This window comes from Amphibalanus amphitrite, unplaced genomic scaffold (genome assembly GCF_019059575.1).
Source record: "Amphibalanus amphitrite isolate SeventyFive unplaced genomic scaffold, NRLGWU_Aamphi_draft 000085F_arrow, whole genome shotgun sequence".
Classification (NCBI taxonomy): domain Eukaryota; kingdom Metazoa; phylum Arthropoda; class Thecostraca; order Balanomorpha; family Balanidae; genus Amphibalanus; species Amphibalanus amphitrite.
This window is the reverse complement of record NW_024881581.1, coordinates 221,119-245,947: the sequence shown is the minus strand read 5'-3', so window position 1 is coordinate 245,947 and position 24,829 is coordinate 221,119. Positions and strand designations below refer to the sequence as shown.

Genomic DNA, 24,829 nt, shown 5'->3' with positions numbered 1-24,829 from the left:
CATGTGGCCTGGGGAAGGAGGTAATTTTGGGCTGTGACGTCACATATTTGAAAGTTTGTGTTTGGAATATGGGAAGCCTAAGATGTTTAATGAAAAATAAATGCCAGAACCGTGTTCCTGGTCATCCAATCTAAAAAGTCGGGCACAATTTAACTGGTTTTAACAACATTTTAGAAGGTGGGATAGTCCCTTTAAGAACCTCGTACTGAGCATCTCACGTCATAAACTCTGTCAAAACTGTGCACAATCTATCATGTAGTGTACATATCGTGCTACATGAATGTCAGATCCGTGTAGGGGTCAGACAAGCACAGGTTAGGGTCAAGGTCAGGTCAACCAGGTAAGAACATATCCAGGGTTGGAGCTTCCTATTCCTATTCCTTTCATTTTACCCCAGCGATAAGTGTTTTGCCCCACCAACTTGAGCTAATTTGTAGGACTTTGTTTCGTTGCGAATCAATCTGTTTCGCGTTGAGGAGCTTTAGAATGTCTATGTAATGCAAAATCTTACATCTGTTATGATAGAATTTGAAATAGTGTGGTATTTTTTATTCAACTTGACGATCGGACAATGTACATAGGTTTGACGGCTTTTTGTCCCACCAACTTCCCTGGTAAAGCTCCACCCATGAACATATCCACAAAAATCAAAGCTGGCATTAGCAGGATAGGACACTGATGTACAGGTCTCGCGGGTTTTAGCGGTAGGTTTTGCACCTAGAAAATTTAGTGTATTTCACGCTACATCTTCGTCGTCTTAAGCTTTTAAGTGTTCAAGATGCGATCGACTTGTTGGGTAACAAGCCGGCCATGATCGTGTAAAATGGCTTCATCGTAGATCGATTAGTTTTGAGATATAACCGGAAATGTAAAATTGCAAAACCTACCGCTTAATCTCGCGAGAGCCGTACATAGTTTGGGTACTTTAGGAGCAGAACACGATGGTATCATTCATTTTGTCATAAGAGTACGTGTTTGGTGACAGAAAGATCAATTTAAGAAATGTTTGCTTCATGGCCGTGAAGTAGTCACGGGATATTGTCAAGATTCAGTTCAAGATTTGGAAAATGCAGAGCGATAATAAAAAACAAAGACAGCCATTTGAATGTGCATGGTATTAGCAGTATCGTGGATTTAACGCATAAACGCTTATTTGTTCGTCCGTTTTGTGATTTTTTATGATTTCTCAAACATATGCCATGTTTGGTCGAAAACTGCGGAATCATGACGCCACTAAAACCTCTATCTCTCAAATATTTGCCCTTTGATATTGAAAGACTATGTATAACCATAATTTTCATTCAATTCTCAATACGTAATCAAATTTTTGACGCGCATGCATCGCGCCGTTTTTTAGCTATAGCGCGGCGAAAAAAGAGAGGCTTTTTAGGGAGCCCAGGAACTCGCGAGTTAACATACCATAACTTGAAATTAGCTTGTTTTACATAAAATTTGGTTTGTATATTATATCTGAAAATATAGTAAGTACGCACTTTTGGACCCATTTTAGGTAAAATAAAATTTCAATCGATTCTGTGTAATATCTTATGATATAATTGTGATTTGGTGCGGATTTGGTCAGCTTTGGGAAATTTGCCAGATAACTCGTCGCGAAAGCGGTTATTGCCATCAGCCTACTATCGCAGCCAGTAAAGTCTAGCACCATTAAAAAGCTCCGTCTCGGCGGACAGAATCCACGGCGACACGCCATGACCGGTGTAGGCGGTGACCAGGGTGCCCCACCATTGGTCCTCGAGCTCCGAGGTGGTGCTCAGCAGGGGGTATCCTCCGAGTACCGCGCGAGTGTTCACCCAGGGCACGATGTGCTGGGGCGTGTGGATGCTCAGCGGACCCCAGCTGTCGAACATTTTCACCAGCTCGACGCCCTCGCTCTGGTTGGAGTAGCTGCTGGCCAGGCTGTAGGCGCTCGGAGCGCTCCAGATGCCGCCCCAGCGCTGCCGGCCGCCCACCTCGATCCTGAAATATATAGGCGGGGGCAAGGCTATAGAACGGCGGGGGTATACCTACTGCGGTACTCCTATGTACACACGATTCATGATAAACATCGGCTACCGGGGTTAGATAGTCGAGCGGTACATCTGACCTTTACATTTGACACTTTTTGCAATTTACAGCACTGCACTCACAATTTGCAGCAACTTTCCCCAACGGGTTGTCTGATAACGAGCAAGTATAACATGTGCATATCTGACCAAATTTGATTTTGGCCTAATTATGCCCCAAGCGAACATAAGCTTGTCACTCCTTGGCAAGAACCGTTTGTGCTTTTTTATTGCATTTTTTATTTCTACCAGTACCTACCTGCACAAGCGTAATCAATTTTTGAGTAAGTCGTTTTAAATCAAAGGAAACTTTAAATGTTAAAAAAGTTAAGATGATAAGATCCAAATATGAAGAACTTGAAACAGCTCCCATAACCCCGAATCCAGTAGCTGCAGCGCCTACCTGTATTTGAACGGAAGTGAAGAGAGTCGCGTGCTCTTGAGCCAGTCTCCCAGACCGACAATGGAGTAGTCGATGTCGGTGCCGGGCGTGTCTCGGCGTCTCTCGATGACGTACTGCGCCGTCCAGCCCTCGTTAGAGACGGCGGCGGTCAGCAGCGTCCACCCTCCGCCGTTCAGCGTCATGTCACAGTAGAGGGGCGCCGCCAGGCCGCGGTGGCGGTACACGCCGTCTGTGTGATAGTGGAGGTTTCTCAGCATCCGGCAGGTGCCCGGCAGTCGTAGCATGACGGCTCCAGTCTCTGCCACCTCCACCGACGTCCCGACCTGGGTGGACAGCAGGGTGCAGGTGCCGCCGCCGGAGGGCTCTGGACGGAAGTTAGCCGCCGCGCAGTCAGGCCAGCGGAGACAGAGCAGACTGCACTGGATCTGGGAGCCGGCGGCGGAGACATCCAGCGGCTCAGACTCCGTGACCAGCTCCCACATCGACGTGCTCTTGAACCGGGCCGCTGACGGGTTTTCGGGCAGCACGTCCGCGGCAGCAGTCGAGTGGAGGTGGAGCAGGACGATGGTACAGAGCTGGAGGTATGGACGGAGCCTCCACCAAGGAACGCTCTGCCTCCTCATGGTCGATGTGGAATGGACGTTCAGGAAGTAGAACAATCTAAGAATGTGAAGATGTCGCGTCCGGGTCCGTGTAACACTGAAGGGCCGGGACGGCCGTGTCTGCAGGCGCTGAGGCCGCGGACCGAAGGGACGCCGTGACGCTGATTCGATGTTGCAGTCTTTGTTACCATCGTCTCGTGGCAACCGCCATGCCAGCGCTGGATAAAGTGAATAGGTACATGCGATCCTGGTCGGCCTGACATGCGTGTGTTTGCCGTTTTGGGTTGCATGTCATGAGAGCGTACAGCACAGCAGCAAGAAGCTTTAAGCATTAGCTCCAAGGCTTCTGGAATCAATGATGGATAATGTAGGCATACGCTGGCGTCGCATAGCTATATGCACTATGCAGCTCTTTATGATCCGTTATGTAGGTACCGCATCGCATGCTTTAACCCTCGCCGGACCTATTGGTTTTCTACAGACGCGCCGGCCAAGGGGGGGGGGGCGGGTACGACCCTCCCCTCGCCGTTTCGCCCCTGGTGGAGCTAGCGCGTCGCGGAAAAACGAGCGTGTGCGCCGTTACGAGACGCAGAGATTGATACGCGACTTATAAGGTCCTAGGTCAACCGGTGACCTCTGAGGTCAGGTTGACCTAGGACTCGATATTTTGCCATTTCGATATTCTGCTTTTCGATATTTCGCAACTTCGATATTTTTCCATTTCGATATTTTCCTTTCGATGTTTTGTCACTTCGATATTTTACCTTCGATATTTTGCGATTCGATATTTTGCATTTCGATATTTTGTCCGACCCCCCCCCCTCGGACGGCGAGGGTAACCCGCGCCCTGCTGGGGGGTGTTTGAACACCCCCCTTGTGGTTTTTGGTACACCTTATCATACATCAATTCTACACATATTGTGAAAATTTCAGACCAAGGTCGTTCAAGGTCAGGTCACCAGGTCACTTGAAGTGACCTCACCTCATAAAAAGTTTCAATGTCTGTCATAGCTACACCGAGTGACCGATCGCTTTGAAACTTTCAGCGATTGCTAAGAGCAATAGCATGTACAAAATGTATATCACAGAATTTTGATATCGATGACCTAAGGTCAGGTCAATTTTGCGACCTTCCCATTATAAGTCAATGGGAGAAAACTGAAATGCGCCTCTTTTGGGCGAAAGACATTATAAACACTCCCAAACACCGACTTACAAGTGGTTTAGACACACTGAACATGAAAATGGTGTCCGTGACCCTTGTTTATGCCCTGAGGTCATCTTAGGTCACGAATGGTATCTACATAGGCGGCGGAACGATTTGAGACAAGGGGGGGCACCAGCTCAAGGAGCCAAACCTAGGGTACCCCCAAATCCTGTTTTCTCATCGGATTTAGGCCACTTATTTTTCGTCACAGCCCTGGCACGATAATTTTTTTATTTTTTTTATTTTTTTTTTACTAAACGAAAATGGCAGTTCACCACCGTATGTGTGGTTAACTTTAAGCTGATCCTCAAGTACCTATGTGTTTGCCTCTTCCTTATTGTCGTTTGATAAATTAAATTTATCCTACATGTATCAAATTCCCAAGAAGCCATCGCAGTACTAATCAGTGGCGAATCCCAGGGGGGATGTCACATGGGTCATGACTTAGGGCCTGGGGTCACCACATGCCTGCCAGGAGCACCACAGGCCTGACAGCCGACAGGGGCACCACAGGCCTAGCAGGGGCACCACGGGCCTGTCAGTGGCACCACAGGCCTGTCAGGAGCACCATCGGCCTAGCAAAAGCACTACAGGTCTTCCAGGGGCACCACAGACCTGCCAGGGGCACCAGAGGCCTGCCAGGGGCACTATCGGCTTCGCAGGGGAACCACCGGCCTCGCAAGGGCACCATGGGCCTGTCAAGGGCACCACAAGCCTGTCGTTGGCACTTTAGAATTGTCAGGGGCACCACAAACCTGTCAAGGGCACCAGCGTTCTAACAGGGGCACCACAGGCTCGCCAGGGGCACCACAGATCTGCCAAGGCCCAGGGACACCACAGGTCTAGAAAGGACACCACAGGCCTGTCAGGGGCACCACGGGCCTGTCAGGGCCCATGGGCACCTAAGTCATGTCAGGGCCCACCATAGGCTTGTCAGGGGGCAGGGTAGGTAGGTACCAAAGTCTTTCCAGGGGCACCAGCGGCCTAGCAGGGGCACCAGTCATCACATGACTAACCAAAAATAAAGAAAATAAAAAACTGAAATAGGGCACCACCAAAATTAAGTGGCCGAAATCCGTTGAGGTTTTAATTTTGGGTATAGGTAGGGGCACCACTTCGATTCATGATCCTCCCCTTGGAGTTTTCCCGAATCCGCCCCTGGTACTAATGCATCAAATTTAAGGGGGGCACCTTGCTATTGGTGCCCCCCTTGCAGAATTCAAGGGGGGGCACGGTGCCCCGGTGCCCCCCCCGTTCCGCCGCCTATGGGTATCTAGCAGTTTTTCGCAAATAACTTTTGATAGAGGCATGCTAGAGTGATGAAAACGCCTTAGATGTGTTCAGCTCGACGATACGGATCGACTGATATGCAACATGACCCTTTCCGGTCAGGTCATGACCTTGACCTGAGGTCAAATTTTCAAGTTGACCTTTCAAGGTCAAGTTATAGTTCATTCGATGCGTCTTGACGAGAGGAACACGATCCCGGTGAAAGTAAGCTCGTACAAGGCTTGGGTAAAAAGTTATTGCAGAAAAACTGTTTCCGAAAAAAATCGGCTATTTTTGCAGTTTTTGCCCCTGCAGGCAAAACCGTTGACGTTAGGTCAAATCTGAGAATATTACTCAGAAAGGGCGTTAATAGAGCTATCGAATGCGCTTTTCCGCGGCGCTGTAGCTCTATTGGTTCCCGAGTTATGCGTTGGCTTCTTGGAAATTTTCGACATTCGACCTGAAAATCGGCGAAATTTTGCCTTCAATGACCTCTGGTGACCTGACTTTTGACCTGACCAAAAAATTGACCGAAGTGATTTCGTCATTATTTTTGACGCTCTTTCGAGCGCCGCCTTTCGCGTATCGCTACGTGGCCCAGGAGCCGAGTTACAAGGGGAGGTGTTCAAACACCCCCCCCCCCCCCCAGCAGGGCGTGAAAATCCAGGACCCCCAGCCGGGCGCGGGTTAAATCTAACGGCGAAACGGCAACTTTGCGAGAATCGAAAATTCACGATTTACGTACAGCAGGAGCTGGCAATGCAGTTCACTCGACGCGTCTCGGCGAGAGGAACACGATTCTGGCAACAGAAATGGCGTGGCTTGTTTTAGTCAAAAGTTATTCTCGAAAAACATTTTTCGTAAAAACAGTTTTTTTTTAGTTTTTGCCCTCTGGAGGCTAAACCGTTGACCTGAGGTCATTTTTGGGATGACCTTATCAAAAAGAAAGTTAAAAGCTATCGATTGCTTTTCCATGCGTTTTTCTAGCTATCATAGTTCCTAAACTAATGGCATGTTTTCTTAAAAATATAATGACAATTCGCAAATTCTTACTTTTGATGACCTCTGGTGACCCAATATTGCTCTTAGATGAAAAAAAAAGACTGAAATACTTTCAAACGTACGCATTGAGAGATATCGACTGCTTTTTACCGCGTCTTTCTAGCCCTCTTAGTTTTTGAGTTCAGAGGCGGATCCAGCTCAGAGTTTTTTTTTTTGGGGGGGGGGGGCAAACCATAACAATTTATCAATTCTTTCCATGCATCGTCCATAGGCGTAATGTTAAAATTATGGCGTTTGGGAGTGGGGGGCAAATGCCCATTTTGCCCCCCCCCCCTGGATCCGCCACTGTTTGAGTTAGAGGTGGGTGGTAGCATATGCCCCCCCCCCCCCCCCCACTAGGGCGAAGTTGGCTGAGACCGCCACTGGGGCGCGGGTTAGGAGGGCTTTCTGCCACTCGTTTCAATATCGACCCTCAATACCTCGGTCCTCGATCCATTAGGCTTTGGAAAAATTTCTAAACGATCGCCGGAATCGGTGCACTTATTTTTGCTGATATGATATGGATGACAAAAAGCACAATTACAGTTTATATCTTTCTCGAGAGATTGTGTGAAAATAATCACGGGCCACCAGCATAACACTTCTTCATCTGTGCACCATCACCTGTCCCACACAAGGCTTTCTACTACCACACGTGCGAAGCCGCAATCACAGTTATTGCCGCTCCTGCATCCCATCAGCTACCCGCACAGCATGAGCCGGCGTCATCATCGCTAACCTAGCGCCCTTACTACAGCGGCAATCTCCGCCACTCGATCTGAATCTCACTCCGCGCTCACTGCAGTGACATGCAGAGCCCACTCCGTGACACACAGACTGCCCAGCGCCGACAGATCATGGCTCCTCGGCCGGCGGCAAGGCTGCAAATTTGCCAGCGGCGCCCACATCAATACAGACCGACAGTGTGTACGAGCGCCATCACTCCGCGGGGTGTCTGGACACTGCTGAGCTAGGGCGGCGGCTTCTGAGCTGGCTCCTGCAGGCGCGGTCTTTGCCCGTGGCGAGTGTATAACGTTCAAACTAAAGTTCAGTTCACGGGAGTCGAGGGATAGGGCCCTGGTCGAGACGAGAGCTTTAGACAGCGAATACCGTGGCACCGGCTGAGCCCAGCTCAGATAGGAGACGGGTGCCGGCTCGGCAGACGCCATTTTCCTGCACGGAGCTGAGCTATACCTCCACCAGCCGGCCTGCATGCGGTCAAATTGGAAATATCGCCGGCCGCCCGGCCGCCCGCTGCCGTGACGTCACACCATGTGACGCCGATCAAGGGGGCGGGGGAGGGGAGGTGATGAGATCGATGGGCAGCCCTCGGAAGAGAACGGTTTCGGGTCAGAACACTATCGGTGTAGTACACGTCGGTTCGTGACGGACTTCGCTAATGAGCTGCTGTTTGTTGCGCCTGATGTAAGATAGCATAAGTAATAGCAACGCCCAGTTGCAAATCGTCCTTCAATGCATATTACTGTCATAGTTGGGCTGGGCGGTGCGACGGCAATAGTATTTACGTCGCATAGTTTCCGAGAGATGATTGGTTTTATGGCAGTCATCTGGCCAACATTTCGCGTCAAAAATGCTCCCTGGGCTGCTGCTTCTATTCAATACGTCCGCAGTACATCACTCAGATTCAGAGATAACCTGAACTTTAGCGCTAACAACGCTGACTACACCATGATAGAAACCAGGTCCAACTCTCCGCTGGGGCCAACACTACCGGGTATACCGTTGTTAAAAGCCGTGAACTAGATCGGTGACCTGCCGATGTGATGGCCTCACGCTGTCCTCTGGGTCGGGTCGCCAGCCGCGGGCCGGAGGGTAATGGTCACTCCGTGTCGGTCACAGCGGGGTTCCTGAGGCTCACGGGCGCTACCGCCACTCTGCGGTGGTACCGGCTCCGGCCTGAGGCCGGCTGGGGACAGTTGGGCTCGAGGTGTGCCGCCCTACACGTCGAGCAGTGCCAGTGAGGATAGACGGGGTCAGATCCAAGAACAATAGGCAACTGAGGACTGTGGGGGCAGGAGGAACATCGGCTGGGGCTCGGAAGCATTGGCGGGAATGTTGGTGGTAGGAGCATCGGGGGCTGCAGCACACCGGAGTAAAGTGGACTGAATGTTTGTTCTGCTTTGCAACTGGAATCAATCTATCAATCTTCAAGCGATTTCAGCATCTTTTATTGTTGTGAGGTTTTTCATACACTGCATCTGCAAAATCTAGATAATGGAAACTTGAGATACGTTACAAAAACTTTATTTTGTGCTACTTCTAATTTTTCTCAAATTGGGGCTGCTCTTCCAAAGGCCGTAAACTATCTGCCTGCATGAAGTTAAATTATTTGATTAAAAAAAAAACTTATTTTCTCTGGAGTCGCTAAGTAATGTTTAATTGAAGCATCGCTTGATGTTACGGAAAGAGTGGCTTGCTTTGTGAAGGACATGGCACGGGTCCGTGCAGCGATTATCCACGTGTCCAGCCACAGCAGTGGTAGTTATTGGATGCAATAGTGGCAAACGGAAGCCAAAACAACAGCGGGCAGACCACAGCTGGCGATCAATGCCGAAAGAAACATGGACCAGCTTACATACATAAGAAGGACTGAAAAGAAAGGAACGAAGCGTAACGGCAAATGTGAAAAAGCATATTTGCTATATCAGTGAGATAACGAAAACCGGACAATTAAAAAAAAACGGACAATTTCAACGTCAGCTGCACAGTAAATAAACTACCAGCTACATTTCAGGCGAAATGTCGTCCCTAATTCCGCTCATGCCCTGGGCGGACTTTTCTCAGCTGACCACTGACGACTCTGATACCCAGTCTGCGGACGGGGACGATCCCGAATCGCCCGTAACGCTACCAAGTCTACCGGTGACTCCTGAGGGAGCGATGGGCAGAGGGAGACGCCCTGTACCGTCCACCGCTCTCCACGCGCTGACCGCAGATATTGGCGCGAGCGACCCACTGGATGACTCGTGCTGGCTGGTTGACTGTCAGGCACCAGCTCAAGAGAGCCGCTCGCAAGCTGCTGAACTTGTTGAACTCAAACGGCATCGCTTCGCGGAGGTCCAAGCTGACAGTGAAGAGTCACCTCTTTTTGATCTGACCAGAACTTCTCCAAACCAAACCCAGTCATCTACCACCACGACGAGTCTCAGCTCGCGGTCCTCGAGCAGCGGGTCTTCGGTCCTGGTCCGGCGAGCTCTCTACCGACAACGTTGGTCCTCTCTGACCTCTGCGACAGACCACGGAGCCACGCGGCGGTCCTCCGAGGGACCCCGGCGGTCCTCCGAGGGACCCCGGCGGTCCTCTGAGAGCCCTCGGCGTTCCTCTGAAGTCCCTCGGGGTTCCTCGGAGGTCTCTCGGCGGTTGTCGAGCGCCTCCGGTCGCCGCGTCCGAGCCACACGCTGCCTCTCGATGCCGGCCGCAGCTCCGTCAAGCGGAGGTCGCTCTCTTCTGCGGCACGTTCCGGAGGGGGCCGTTCGCCGAATCCACGCGCACTACTACCCCGAGGGTGGCTGGGGCTGGTGCGTGCTCGGGTGCGCGTGTGCGCTGCACGCGGTGCCTGCCGGTCTTCAGGCGGGCTGCGGCAGCCTGTGTGAAGCCGCGATACGGAAGTTTTTCGTCACTGGAGGGGAGCAGGTCACCGCTTCACAAATGGCATTGACAGGTTAGTGGTTAACTTTGGCGTCTCTGCCATCGATTGTGACATTTCTGCCTTTACCTGCACCCGAAGTTTTATTTAGAAATTGGCATTCGTCCATATGTCCTACTGACGTATTTCGACATTCTCATTGCTTTTTTCTTTTTGGGGAATCTTTTCAGCAATTATTGCAACATGTTTTTACACGTCTTTACTCACCGTGACAAGTCTAGTGATATTTAATTTTTAATTTTCAAAGAGAATTTCTAGTAGAAATAGACAGAAGACTTGCCTAAATACAAACTGCAAGCATACGAGGTCGGCTCCAAGGCACCATTAACGAGCAAACGATATGCATATGCTCCTGTCTAAAATACTGCGAACCAACCAGTAGGGGGTTATATCTTACAATAACACAGTGCCTAGGCATGGGCTTTTCAAATGAATAGAAAGGAGAACAAAGCATGTAAGTGGAAAGGGGACGGTCTCAGCTCAATATATAACCATTGCCCATTGGTGATATTAACTGTGATTAGTTCAGATAGGGACGATCGAAGAATTATGCTGTTTGGTCGGCGAGACCATTTACCGCTAGCTAAGCACACACACACACACCCTGCCACAGCTAACAACATTCGACATTAAATGACCCGAAAGTCGAGTCCCCCTCCCGGTAGATTTTCGGACAGCACCGCAGCAGCCCTCGGCGGCTGGCTGGTCCCGGAGCAGTCGGTAGCGCTGCGGTCACACGGCGGCTGCTCCGGAGAGGAGCGGGGTGCGATCGGCACCAGTTTCCCGTCAGCTCGGACGGCGCCGACCGCAGAGCGCCCGACCGGGAGACCGCAGTTGGTGGTGTGTTGAGGTGTGGGGCACGGAGCGGGTCAGTGCGGGGCAGTGGGGACGCACAGTGGAGTGGAGCGGTGAGAAACTGTGGCTCAAACGACACCTCACGGACGGGATAATTGTGTACCGTGAATAAAACTGGACAAAACTGCGGTGAAGTGAGCGGTGAGACCCTTTTTATCCGTGAAAATGTGGCGCTGGTGAATGAAGAATCCAGTGAGTCCAATCGTCTAATCAAGTAAAGACTAGCTCCAGTGGATCGGTGGATCGAGGCATCACGGGCTTCAGACACCGTCAGATTGATCGATCGAGGGTCACTCGACAGTTAATGTGACGCGATCATGGATTAACGTCCATCAACTCGTTCTCTGCAGATTAACAAAGTGGTGACGTGACGTGATGCTGCTGTTACACCATGCTCTGGCGTAACGAATTACTTGATAAGAGTTATAACAGCGCTTATAATTAACGCTGTAATGGACACGAAGTTGGTGGAAGCTGCTGTATGAATGAGGAACAACCTTGTACTTCGATGATAAGGCAAAGCACAAGCACCTCAAAAAGTCAGATGCCAAAATTATGTTGAAGGTTTGGAGTTAACTGCTCTAAAAAATAAATTTTGTGAGTATTTTTTGTGGGGCTACTAAAACATAAGCAATCAAGTACAGAGGCATCGAATTGCATTTAAATGTATTGTGAGCATAGGCGTATAACGTCTCTAAGTGTTGTTACACTCGTTTCTTTTGTTTTGAAATGAAAAAAATATAGTTGCTTTATGAGTGTCAGTTGTCATTATTTTAGTAAATCCTAGGATAAAAGTAGGGATACCTATATGAAAAATTAAGCAAAGCTGTTGGAAACAAAATTTGTGATGTGTTTTGATGGGTCACTATGTCACTGGCAGATGGACGGGTGGAGAGTTGGGGCAAATGTTATCCTCCCCTTGTGGTGCCCGAAATCGACGAAAATTTAAGTTTTTTACGAAAATAAAAAAGCAGCTAACGCTTTATGAGGAAAAGGATGTTTAAAACTGCACAGTAATGCGTAAAGGCCGCCCCACACTGGACCTCGCATGCGGGTACCGAGTTTAGTCGGGTTTTCGGGCTTCTTCAAAATCAAATAATACAATCTAAGCTGAGTGACCCACACTGCCATCTAACAAGCAAGTCTGCATGTTTTTAGCTTGCGATCGACCTTGCATCGCATTCCAAAAGTTTATTTTGAGTCAATTTTCGATTTTCCTCGCTGCGAGGTCTGCGAGTTCTGCGAAGTTTGCGTGTTTTTCGTTGGAGTCAAATTTTGGCTCGTTGCGCTGGTATTGCGACTATATGTAATTTTCTAAATGTGTACCGGCTTCACTGCATCATTGAAGTTACCATAAGGGAAGTCTAATCACTCTATGCATTAGTATTATGGCCGCAAACTCAAAACCCGCAAACTTGCAACACGCATCCTAGGTCCAGTGTGGGGCGGCCTCAAAAGGAATCGAGCTCCATTGATTTTTTAATTTAGAGCATTTTGGGGGATGTCCTCTCTCCACAGCGTACTAGAGCCTTTTCTGGATGCGTCAGTACACTAATACGTTATTTTATAGGTGGATAAAAAAACGCTCTCGGACACTACGGGGTAACCCGACCAAAAAGGTTTCTTCAAATGAAGAAAGGTCCTCGAATGTGATTCCTTATGCACTGTTGAGCAGATTAAAGAAAACGTTTTCTTAATAAAAATTGTTAAGTGTCTTTCTATTGTATAAAAAGGCGAATTTTCTTAGATTTTAGGCGTGGGAAAAGCATTTACCCTGGGAACGCCCTGAACCTACCTGCAGTGCGCTGTTTGTGCCATATCATTGCATGTTACAAATCATAAGTTACAAATCAGATATCTGAATCTACGGATTTGCCCTTGCGTCTATAAATAAACTTCCAACATATGGGCATTTTACCACTTTATCATTAGCACTATGCATTGCATTGAATTCCAGATACCAATAAATTCCCAAACGTTTCATTTGAACCATTTAAGCCTAGGCGAACTCATTTTGTGGGATTTCCGGTTGTTGAATCTGTGTAGGAATCTAAAAAGGTTCCACTTACTTGGCTCAAGCCCGTGGAGTTGGGTGGGTCACAGTTCACCGTGAATGGTAGCAATATCGGATCCCGGTGCCGGAAAGCGTCGGGGAATATCGGTCCTGGCTGGTTTATACACCACGTGGGGATGTAAAATAACCGCTCTGCCCCCGACCGAGTCCAATCCCGGTCAGTGCTTAGTGGACCGCGAGTACTGCCTTGATCACAAAACATCGCCCACATGGCTTTACCAGGGGTCAACCGATTTTGGTTATACGTTATGAGCCATCCTAGCCATGGTCTATGCTCGGGGCTGGGTGGGTGTGGTCAAGGGTTGAGTATGATGGTACGCGATACTTTATTCGTCTTATCATGATCTCTTGTTAACCCGCGCCGTGCTGGGGGGGGCGTTTTTACGCCCCCCCCCTCAGGTTTTTCGCGAATATCTCAAAAACGGCGGCGCGCAGCGCCGCCGTTTTTGGTACACGTGTTCCTACATCATTTCCGCACATGTTGTAAAAATTTCAGACCTAGGCCGTTCAAGGTCAGGTCACCAGGTCACGTCAAGTGACCTTACCTCAGAAAAAGTTCAAAGGCTCGCTATAGCTACACCGACTGAACGATCACTTTGAAACTTTCAGCGATTGATATGAGTAACAGTATGTATAAAATGTATATCTCGGATTTTTGATATCTGTGACCTAAGGTCAGGTCAATTTTGCGACCTCTCCATTATAAGTCAATGGGAGAAAATTGAAATGCGCCTCTTTTGGACGAATATCGTTCAAAACGCTCTCAAACATCGGTTCATAGGTAAACATGACACACTGAATAGGAAAAATGCACCTGTGACCCCTCTGTGTGCCCCTGAGGTCATCTCAGGTCATGAACGGTCGCCAGCAGTTTTTTGGCTATAACTTTTGATAGAGACGTGCTAGAGCGGTGAAAACACGTCAGATGTGTTCAGCTCGACGATACGGATCGACTGATATGCAACATGACCCTTTTCGGTCAGGTCATGACCTTGACCTGAGGTCAAATTTTCAAAATGACCTTTCAAGGTCAACGAATAGTTCATTCGACGCGTCTCGACGAGAGGAACACGATGCTGGCAAAAGTAATGTCATGGCGCTTATGAGTCAAAAGTTATTGACGAAAAAAACGTTTTTCGTAAAAACGGCTATTTTTGGAGTTTTTGCCCTCTGGAGGCTAAACCGTTGACCTGAGGTCAAATCTGAGAACATTACTCAGAAAGGTCTGTAAAAGGGCTATCGAATGCGCTTTTCCGCGGCGCTGTAGCTCTATCGGTTCCCGAGATAGCCGTTGGCAGTTTCCAAAATGTTGAAATAGTCAACATTTTACCTTTGGTGACCTCTGGTGACCTGACCTTTGACCTGACCCAAAAAATGACCGAAGTGTTTTCGTCCTTATTTTTGACGCTCTTTCGATTGCCGCTTACCGCGTGTCGCTACGTGGCCCAGGAGCCGAGTTAGACGGGGGGGGGCGTGAAAACGCCCCCCCCCCCCAGCACTCGGCGGAAAGTTCAGGCCACCAGCACGGCGCGGGTTAATTGCTGTATCCTATTTATTCCAACTCTACCATTCAAGTGGATTTATCGTAAAAAAGATAATTTGGCCAACGCTGTCTGAGTTTGGAAGTTGTCAATTTTTCCACATCACCCTTCCATTTTACCCACCGAGATCACAACAAATGTGATATTTTCGTCTCTTTCTTCCGCATTTTCAAAACACCAACTAACGGAAATTGACCAATCTCGACGAAATCGCTTTGCCATCAAATAAACAACCTCCTCTCTCTCCGAAACCGATGTCGTTCCGACGACTGCGTTACCCCTCCCCCTCGCACGCAGGGGAGGGGGTGCCGTCGGGGACGATCACCCGCCAATGTCTTTTCGTTTTGCGCCGGAATCGACAGTAGCCCGAGGCGTCGCCAGCGGCGGGGGTAGTCCGTCGATAGGCGCGCCGCGCGGTGGCACGGTGATCAGCACTGCCGGCGATGGCCGGGTAAGACATGGTCCAATAATGCGCGGCCCGGAAGGGGATGAGACTGTTGACAAAGCAGGACGGCGGGAGACGCGCCGGGCGGCAACAGCGCTGATGAGATGCGCGTACTTGTGTCAACCTGATACGGTCTGATATGAGAGGTATTTTCGTGGCCAGATTGATTGCCCACGCCTAACACGCCACTCCATACGAACAAGTATTTTGGGGACGCATTATTTTTTTTGTTGAAATTAGCAAGGGAAGTTCAAATAAAGCAAACTAGCCACATAAAAAGGAAATAATTAGTAAACATGAAATGCTTCATGCTGTGACAACCCATCTTCTTTTTACATGTTTTGGAGGCAGCGTGCTCGGAAGGCGGCTTTACCCACAATCCCAAATTCACAATCCCAAATCCACAACCACAATCCCACAATCCACTGTCCCCTCCGTGGCCGAGTGGATTAAAGCGCCGGAAATCGACGCTTAGCCAGTAGTGAGAGCCCGGTTCAAGCCCCGGTGCGGGCGGCCACATTTAGCTCCTACGTGTAATGGCGTGCGTGTCTGTGGCAGGGGCCGCACAGAAGCCAGGTAACGTGAGTGAGCGGAGGGGGCCGTGTCCAGTCGTGAGGGCACGTAAAACGTTCGGACAAAATTCTGCCATACAACTGGAATTGCGCGATCGGGTGGTGGGGTCAGGGTCAGCACAACAAGCTATGGCTTAGTGCGGGCTCTGATTCCTCAAATCCACCCATTCAACCATTCGGACTAAATTTATAAAAAAGTATTTAAAAAAAAATTATGTTCAGTGAATACTACCAAATTATGATGGGTGCCGAGTAACCAAAATATGGTAATTCGGCATACATTGATTATCGTGCATTTTTACAACGATTTCCAACAGGTTTACACGATAAGGTCAACAGAGCATCAGGTAATATAAACAGAAGATTTATACCTTCCATAGGGTATGATCTTTAGAAATATGTATCTTGCCTATAGATTGTTTCCGTATCGCCACTATCCCATTGTTACCGGTGTATAGTTAAAAATGGCGCCGGTCAACAAGAGAAATTGCCGTACTCAGAGTTCAGGCGAGGTTTTCAAGATGGTGCCGCCATAGCGCCGCTTTTTATCCTACCGTGCTTAGAGTGCGGCCGGAGGCGCCGTATAATACGCGTGGCAGTTACAACAAAGTTTTAAATCTAGTAGGACGGTAACGCTGCTTCCGTTCATAATATCTGCATTTTTTTTTGTGGGAGATTGGAAAGGCACAAAAACATGAATACGACTGCATAATCTTCTGAATTGTTAGACAATATTGATATTCACTTATTGACATTAAAACAACATAAGCCTGTAAATGAAATGGTCAGGCACCAAATCAAGAGCATCAAGAAAATATTGCCTTGAAATATGTTCACCGTAAAAGCCAAGGCAATAAAAATCGAATGTCTGAACGAAATACGATGACCTCACCCAAGACAGCGCACTAGTGTTCAAGAACCGCCAGAGCTGCCCCTCGGCGAGGGATTGACTCGGCGTCGCCGGGAGACCTGCCGCCATGGAGTGGGGTCTGGCCGACCCGCGGCTGGCCCGCTCGGCCTCGCTGCCCTCTCTGGTGGGCGGCGGGCTGAGCTGCGTCGGGCTCGACTCGGGACTGGACTCGGAGGCGGCCAGCGAGGCGGGGGGCTGTCGGCGGCCGGCGCGGCCCTGCTCGCGGCGAACCGTCACCGCCACCATGGCGCAGAACTACTACCCGGAGGGCGGCTGGGGCTGGGTGGTAGTGCTCTGCCACGCGCTCTCCAACCTACTGGTGCACGGCCTGCAGGGCAGCTACGGCGTGCTGGCCGGACCGGCCCAGCAGGAGTTCAGGCCCACGGCCGCCGCCCTCGGTGAGTTGGCAAAGGACAGGGGAGGGTACCGGGTCAGAAAAGACACTGAGGTAGAGAGCACTGAGCCAGTGAAGGCTGGGTCAGGAACGACCAGGGAGGCGAGAATACTGAGGAAGGGTAGAAGGCCAGGGAGGACGCTTGGGAAAGGGAGGACAGTGACACCCGGTCAGAGGAGGACACAAGAATGGGTGGGCACCCTGAGCTAGAAGACATCGGGCGAGGGAGGACACAGGGCCAGAAAGGACTCTGGGCCAGGGAGGACACAAAATCCTCATTAGCCAGAGGAGGGCTGACGGAAAGTAACTCAACGTGCTTATTATCTCGACGCTTTATATTGAAGCGTGACAACATCTGTCGATGTTCTAATGTTCATGATGTTCCGAGGATTATCGAAGCTTGAGTCGATAATGCCTACGGTTGCTAAGCTTCGCTGAATTAATATTATATATTTGGGGGGAGGAAGAGGGACGTTTCGATCAAGTTGGCCGTGGCCTACATCTGTCTATTGCATATTTCATTGCAATGTTCACGTTCCTATTCAGGACATCATCTGGCGTTCTCTCATTTGCCATTAATGGAATGTCTGAGTACCCTGGCGATCCGACAGGTATTGGGGCCGTTTCGAGCTTGTTTGCAGCGTGGCCACGCTGCAAACAAACTCACCACCACGCGTGGTGGTGAGTTCCGGTATGTGAGTGAATTGAACTGTCCGTATAATGAATACTCAGTGATACCTTTGTAGATAATCAGACATGATTGAGTTTTATTCACGATCGATGGCAACACAAGTCAAATTCCTAAAACCAGACGTTTCGGTCACAGGGTGCCTTCGTCAGTGGACACTAGTGATTAAATTAAAAACACATAGTATCAAAAACAATCGGTATAAATCGTTCGAAGTCGACACATCGCGCACAGGTTTCGAAATGTTGAACCAAAGAATGCATTTCGAAACCTGTGCCCGATGTGTCGACTTCGAACGATTTATACCGATTGTTTTTGATACTATATGTTTTTAATTTAATCACTAGTGTCCACTGACGAAGGCACCCTGTGGCCGAAACGTCTGGTTTTAGGAATTTGACTTGTGTTGCCATTGATCGTGAATAAAACTCAACTCAGTGATATAAAATCAACCCCTGAACTAAACAACATCGTCATGCCAACGTCTTTACAAATGAAACGAATGCATGCTGGTGTGGCGTGTGCAGCCGTCGTCAACTCAGAACTCTGAATAAATTGAGGTTGTGTGTACACCGTTGCCTACTATAAATGTTGTGCCTCTGATAGGTGGCGGAATGGGGAGGGCACCGGGGCACCGTGCCCCCTGTGATTTTGGCATTTTAACATTAGCCCTATGGGCGTTGCATGAAAAGAATGGGACCAAAAGTCGGCAGTGCCCCCCTGAATTGAAGGTGTTCCGCCGCTACTGTTGTGTCTGACCTTTCCTTAGCCTATTCGTAATGGATTTGGTTAACGTTCCGTTTTCCTCCTCGTTTTCTCGGTTACTCTGGTTCCGAAATAACGACTACGATGAACAATCATTAGAACGACACTACGTCGATATCGGATTCATTAACAAATAATATCACGAGAGGCAAGATATATGTTTTAGCTAATGACATTGTATTTTTTAGGTCCCGTGATAAAACAAACAATATTTTACTTTATATTGATATCTAGATGAAATTTTACATTGACATGAAAGGGGCAACACGGAATCGCATATTCGTCTGCTGAATTCAACTCTCACCAATCCAGCAGCCTATTGAACTGCCTGTTTGAGGGCCCCGGGGGGGGGGGGGGCGGGGGCTCCCACAGCGTCTGGAGGGGTCTGCGGATGACAGAGTTATGGCTTCGACACCGCCCGAGGGCACACTGGGAGAGCCAGCCCTATCTCACGGCGGCGGGCCGGTCAGATCAGCCAGCAGAGACGGCCGGCGGCCGGGACTCGGCCGCACAGCCATTCCGTCGGCCCAGACGACCGTAACGGCCTTATCGCCGCACAGTTAGGCCGTATCGTGGCGGTGCTGTGATGGCTCGACATTTCTGAAGTGTTAACCCTCGCAGGCATCGGGGATGGGGTTGATGCAGCCTCCTCTGAGGCTTCGTGAATATCCGAAGATCCGGATCTGGTGAAAAATTGATATACCTTCCTGTTTATCTGTTAAATATTACTTATCCCCATCGAAAAACTTGCCTCCATCGACTAAGTGACTGGCGTATTACTTACCTCGCCGAATACAGTCATTATCACCCGATTGCGCAGCATATCGGGTGATAATGCATTGCATTGCTCATCCATGCATCTTCATTGTGCCGCAATCTCACCGCGTCTGATAAGAATCTTACGCGTCGAAGTTCGTTCCTCCAAACGCCTGTTACAGCATTTCCTGAACGCGTTTAATGGGCGCTAAAAAATGAAGGATTTATGCATGATACATCAGTCCACACATGCTCTAGCATAGCTTCATCCTATATGTACAACCCGTTCATTGTCGAGAGCGATCGATGTGTGATGACAAGCCACCAACTGATGGCATGTGTCGCCATAAGAAACGATGGTTAATCAGTCGACGGCCCAGAATATGGGTGCCAAAACCGGCGACCGTTTACTGATCATTAGTCTTCCGTGCCTGGCTGGAGGCGATGATCGATGATCATGTTATCACCGACGTTGAGCCTCAATCTTCCGCGATTGCGGCAAGATCACTGTCTCACTGAACATTGTAAACAAATGATTTGACAGAGTTTTGTCGTCACTTTCTTTTGGTCGTGTGGCTTCGTCGAGTGGATATGTTATATTTTTTTTTTTAGCTAGTAAATGAGCTTTGAACGCAAATGCCTAAGAAATAACATATATCATAGACCTCTGTCTCTGACGGTGTACAGAGGACAGAGGTCTATGCACATATCTTCATAATTTATCTCAATTTAAATATATGTAGAAAAATAAGGACAGGTGCTCTTCCTGCCCACGGCTTGAACTGACCTGGTGATACCCACTCACCACGGTTCACAGTTTACGGGTACTGATTGACCTACAGCTGACCCATTGATCTCCACACCGACTACCCCGTGATGGAGTGGTAGGTAAGTAGCTCCCAAGTTCCCAGTCCCCACTGACCGCCCCACAATCTGACTCACCGGTCCCCCCGTCCGCAGGCTGGTTGGGCGCGCTCTCGATGGCTCTGTCGTGGCTCCTCTCGCCGTTGACAATCGCCATCTGCCGGAGGAAGTCCACCCGGCTCACGGCTGTCCTCGGAGGACTGGTGGCCGCCCTCGGACTCCTCTTCACCTCCTTCGCCTCCCGGTTCCACCAGCTGTTCATATCGTACGGTACCATATTCGGTAAGCCGAGTATCTACTGTCAAACCCAAGGCCCTAACATCAGCCATCTAAACCAATACTGTTCTTACTTATAGATAATCTAAACAGCCTAAAGGTCAAAGCCATCTATCGGTAAGCAATATGCATCGAAGATCAATATTTACTTGAAGTCCACTTTTGGCATCACATGTCAGATACGACCTTTCCATCCGGCTATTTTTAAAGCTGCGCTCGTTGAATTCCAAAGTTTCTATGAAATCGACAAACTCAGTAACATGACTGTGAATTTGCCGTTCGCGTTGTGTGTGCGTGGGTTCACCGTTGCTTCGCTCTACTCCGAGTAGGTGCTCAGTGTCGTTACCCCGTGCCCGTCCCTCTTCCCAGCCGTGGGTGTCTCCATGACCCGGGACGCCTCCACTTTGATGGTGGGCCAGTACTTCAAACGGCGACGGGAGCTCGTCGAGACGATCGTCATGTCCGGCAGTGGTGTCGGGCTCGCCATCATGTCGGCCCTCATCCAGGGCACCATCAAGTGAGTGAATAGGTGGGGTCAGTGACGGCCTCTGGACAATCAATTTGACCAATACGTACGTTGAAAGTTGACTAAGTCGGTCGTCAACACTTGAAATACATATATTTTCAACTGGCATCTTTAGAACTACTGCAATTAATTTCTGAGGAACTAATGATTCACTTTAGAACTTAAATAAATTTCCGCAAATTACTGTAATGTTGAACGACCGTTATGCGTTTCAGGATTTATGTTACTCCATATTGACGTTCTCTCTGCCTGTTTCTCTGCTCATCACTCGGCAGGTCGCTGGGCTGGCGGCTGGGTCTGCAGGCCGTCACCGGCGCCGTGGTCTTCACTTTCCTGTTGGGCACCTTCTACCGGTCGGCGTCACTGTACCACCCGCAGAGGAGGGCCATCCTGCACCTCAAACACTCCAAGAAAAAGGTGAGCTAACGACCGAGAGGAAAAGGCCGGGCCATCCTCCACCCCAAACACTCTAAGAAAAAGGTGAGTTGTAGCGACACAGGGGAAACGCCGGGCCATCCTGCGCCTCAAATACTACAAGAAAAAGTGAGGTAGCGACTAGCGACGGAGAGGAAAAGGATGAGACTGGCCCCGGGCCATCCTACACCTCAAACACTCCATGAAAAAGGTGATAGGGTGGCATGCTGGCAAAGGACGGGTCCGGGACCGGGGTGGCCCTGTAAGAACTAGTGATGTCAATTACAGAAAATCGGAAAACCTATATCAAACCAAATACCAACCAAAACCGCGAGGAAATACCGAAACCGAGCCAACCTAGGAACATGAGGTAAATACCAAATTTGTACCAATTTCTCAGCCCCTTATACATAAGTGAGGGTTAATGTTACCAAAAAAATACAAAATATACTAGTATAAGGACTGAAATGCCAAATGCCAAGTTGGTATCGGTTTGGTATCGGTATGCCCAAAGGTTGGTATCCGATTGACTTCTCTAATAAGAACCGTTTTATTTGAGGTGATCGCTGCAGTTGATAAGGTACCCTTCAGATTGGTCGGCAGCCTACCTACTGCCCTGCCGTTTGTTTCAGGTGAAAGGTAAAACAAAGATAGACGACAAGCCGCCGTTTTTCGACGTGTCCATGCTGAAGTCGCGGACGGTGCGGATGCTGCTGTTCTCGGCGAGCCTCAGCTCCGTTGGCCTTCACACACCGCTCATCTACCTGGTATGTGTATTTTAGGTGTATGTATTGTCTGAGAAGATGCGATGCGCTACCTATTGCAGGGTTAATTAACAGTTTCAAATAATAACATTGGGACCAGGCAAAACGGCATGTTTTGAAAATAGCACCATAAATAAACTTTACTTTTAAATGTCATTGCTTGGATACTAGCCAAGGTATGCTATGAAAACTTTCCCTCAAAATATATCCACGACCTTTTACAACATTGTCGTACGTTGCTGGGCCTTCGTATGAAATAGTGAGCCCCTGACCCTTTGACGTCAGGCGCAGCAGGCCCGTCAGGAGGGTATTAGCGAGGAGTCGGTGCTGCTTCTACAGACCTACCTGGGGCTCGGCTGGACACTCGGCTGCTGCGCCTTCGGTTTTGTGGTCGTCAGAAACAATCAGGTGCGGTCTCCGCGAGTTCCGTTTATCAGGATAAGTGCCTAAAAGTTATAACAGACATTGAAAATCTTATTTATCACAAGCATACACATTGATTTTTAGTGCGAAGTCATGACCTTCGTATTTTGACTCGACCGTATAATGCATAGCAAACTTTCTAGTTCCTACCCTGAATGTTTCAAACACTAAACAGTTTCAACCTTTTCTACCAATACCTTAGCTGCTTCTGGATGTGATGGCCTGCGCAGACTTTCGGTCATAGTTTCTGCCTTTGATCTGTATGCGAAATCCTAATTGTACCGATTACCGACAGCTCTTCCATCGGCTGTATTTGTCAGTGAAGCACCACTCACTCCGGCTCTGCTCTCCGACAGGAGTGTCACATCAGCCGTCAGTACCTGTACCAGGCGTCCTCCTTCGTCTGCGGTATGTGTCTGCTGGCGCTGCCCGCGGTGCAGGGCTACAGCGGCTACGTCCTCTTCGCCTGGCTCTACGGCATCTTCTACGGCGGCTTCCAGTACAGCCTCAAAATGTGCACGTATGAGAAGGTCCGCGCCAGGAACTTCGCCAAGACGTGGGGCTTCGTCCAGGGCAGCCAGGCGATACCTGTGCTGCTGGGAGCGCCCGTCACAGGTCAGTTGAAGACTTAGGATGAGAATCCGCCACTGGTGCTTAATTGCTCCTGAGCTACGCGACGTCTTGTTTTGTCTTCTTTTATTGATTCGCTTTTTACGTTTGAATAAAAAAATTGCGTCTTTGTCTAAATAACATCGAAGCCTTATCGCCAGACGCCAGATCAGCATCGCACTCCGAAGTCCCAAACATGTTCTTTCTAACGTGCTTTACTTTTACAGGCTACATAAACGTGGCCGTCGGCGGCAAGGCGGGCTACTACTTCAGCGCCACGTTCGTCGTCATCGGCAGCATCAGCATCTTCCTGGTGGAGTTCCAGCGTCGCCAGCGTCGTCGGCGGCGTCGGCACCGGCACGGGCACAGCGCGGCCGCCTCGGACGCGCCGCTGGCCGAGCAGCCGCCCCCGGAGCCGCTCCCGCGCGTCGACTCGCTGCCTGATGTCGACGAGCGCGTCCTCAGCCTGCTGAAGCAGCGCGCCTCGGCCATGGCGGCGGCCCACAGCAGCGGCGAGCACCGCAAACAGCAGGAGCTGACCTGCATCTCCGAGGAAGGAATCGCCGACATGGACCTGCCCGACGAGCTGTTTGACGACATCGAGCTCGAGCTGAACCTGCTGCAGGGCGACATCACGTCCTGCAACAAGGTCGAGAACTACTTGGTGCTGAGTGAGTACGAGAACAACCTGTTTGCCGAGCAGCCGAGCGACCGACGGCCGGGCGGCCAGCGGCGCTCCGTCAGTCGTGGCATGGCAGCGGCGCAGGCCGCCGCCCGGCGACAGGCCGACATCCCCGAGGAGCACCCGGAGATAGAGAGCGAGCCGCCCTCGGACGCCTCGTCCATCTCCTCGCGCCTGTTGCGCACGTTCCGCCGGGGCCGCAGACGCGGCAGTGAGGCGCAGCGACACCCGCACTAGCGCTGGAGGGGTGCGGATGTCACGGAGTCGTTAGCCGGGACGGTGGTCGTGATGGGGCTAAAGCCGGATTGCGGACGGTCAGTGTTTTGGAAGAGGGGATCTTCCGAATCTGCCATTAGTTCGTGACAAGACTGGTTGTTTGAACTTCAGGATATTGTAACGCGGCCAACGTGAATGTGATGTTGATCTATTCATCCGAGATGTCAGGGCGAGCTTATGTGTTTTATGAACGTTATGGTAACTGTGCGACTTGTGGGATTTTATCTCGGTCATGTACAGCTGACTGCAGCTCTTGCATAGCTGTGTATTACTTTGCTAGCACACAACGTTAGTGATCAAGTCATTCACATCGTTATTCAAAACATTTAATGCTCTTGATTTTATTATATTTTATTGCTTCGCTCTCCCACTGTTCACGTTTAATAGGTGTTTATATGTGAATTATTCTAGTTATTTTCTGACCATTCCCATCGTGGTGACTCGCGAATGTTATCGTGAATACGTTTTTTTTTGTTACACTTTTTATGATCAAAGCCTTTTGGCATTTTTTTCATTGATGGTGAACTACCGTCATTGTTTTGTGACTGTAAACATGGGATATGTAGCTAGAGCGTTGTGTACTTAGATGAGGAAATACATGCGGTATACCAAACGGTAATCGTATCTTTTGGCTGCTGCACTAAGGTTGCTCCCGCAGCTCTGAAGGACATTGTTTTAAAAGTATACTTGTGGTACTTACGACGCACGATTGAAATTATATGCTGATTTACGTAGAAAAGACA

At 49.5% G+C, this 24,829-nt stretch overlaps 2 protein-coding genes across 2 annotated transcripts; both read left to right on the top strand.

The window, feature by feature from the left end:
- Positions 1-16,607: 16,607 nt before the first annotated feature.
- LOC122379859 lies at positions 16,608-20,083 on the top strand. The gene is made up of 2 exons (XM_043362411.1): positions 16,608-17,047; positions 20,070-20,083. The coding sequence occupies exons 1-2, from the start codon at positions 16,717-16,719 to the stop codon at positions 20,081-20,083; spliced, it is 345 nt and encodes a 114-aa protein (XP_043218346.1). The 5' UTR covers positions 16,608-16,716.
- A 133-nt stretch (positions 20,084-20,216) lies between these two features.
- LOC122379843 (monocarboxylate transporter 12-like) lies at positions 20,217-24,705 on the top strand. Its single transcript, XM_043362385.1, has 7 exons — positions 20,217-20,398; positions 20,762-20,909; positions 21,194-21,335; positions 21,965-22,099; positions 22,382-22,504; positions 22,876-23,134; positions 23,356-24,705. Exons 1-7 carry the CDS (start codon positions 20,233-20,235, stop codon positions 24,045-24,047), a joined length of 1,665 nt encoding a protein of 554 aa, XP_043218320.1. The 5' UTR covers positions 20,217-20,232; the 3' UTR covers positions 24,048-24,705.
- Positions 24,706-24,829: the final 124 nt, after the last annotated feature.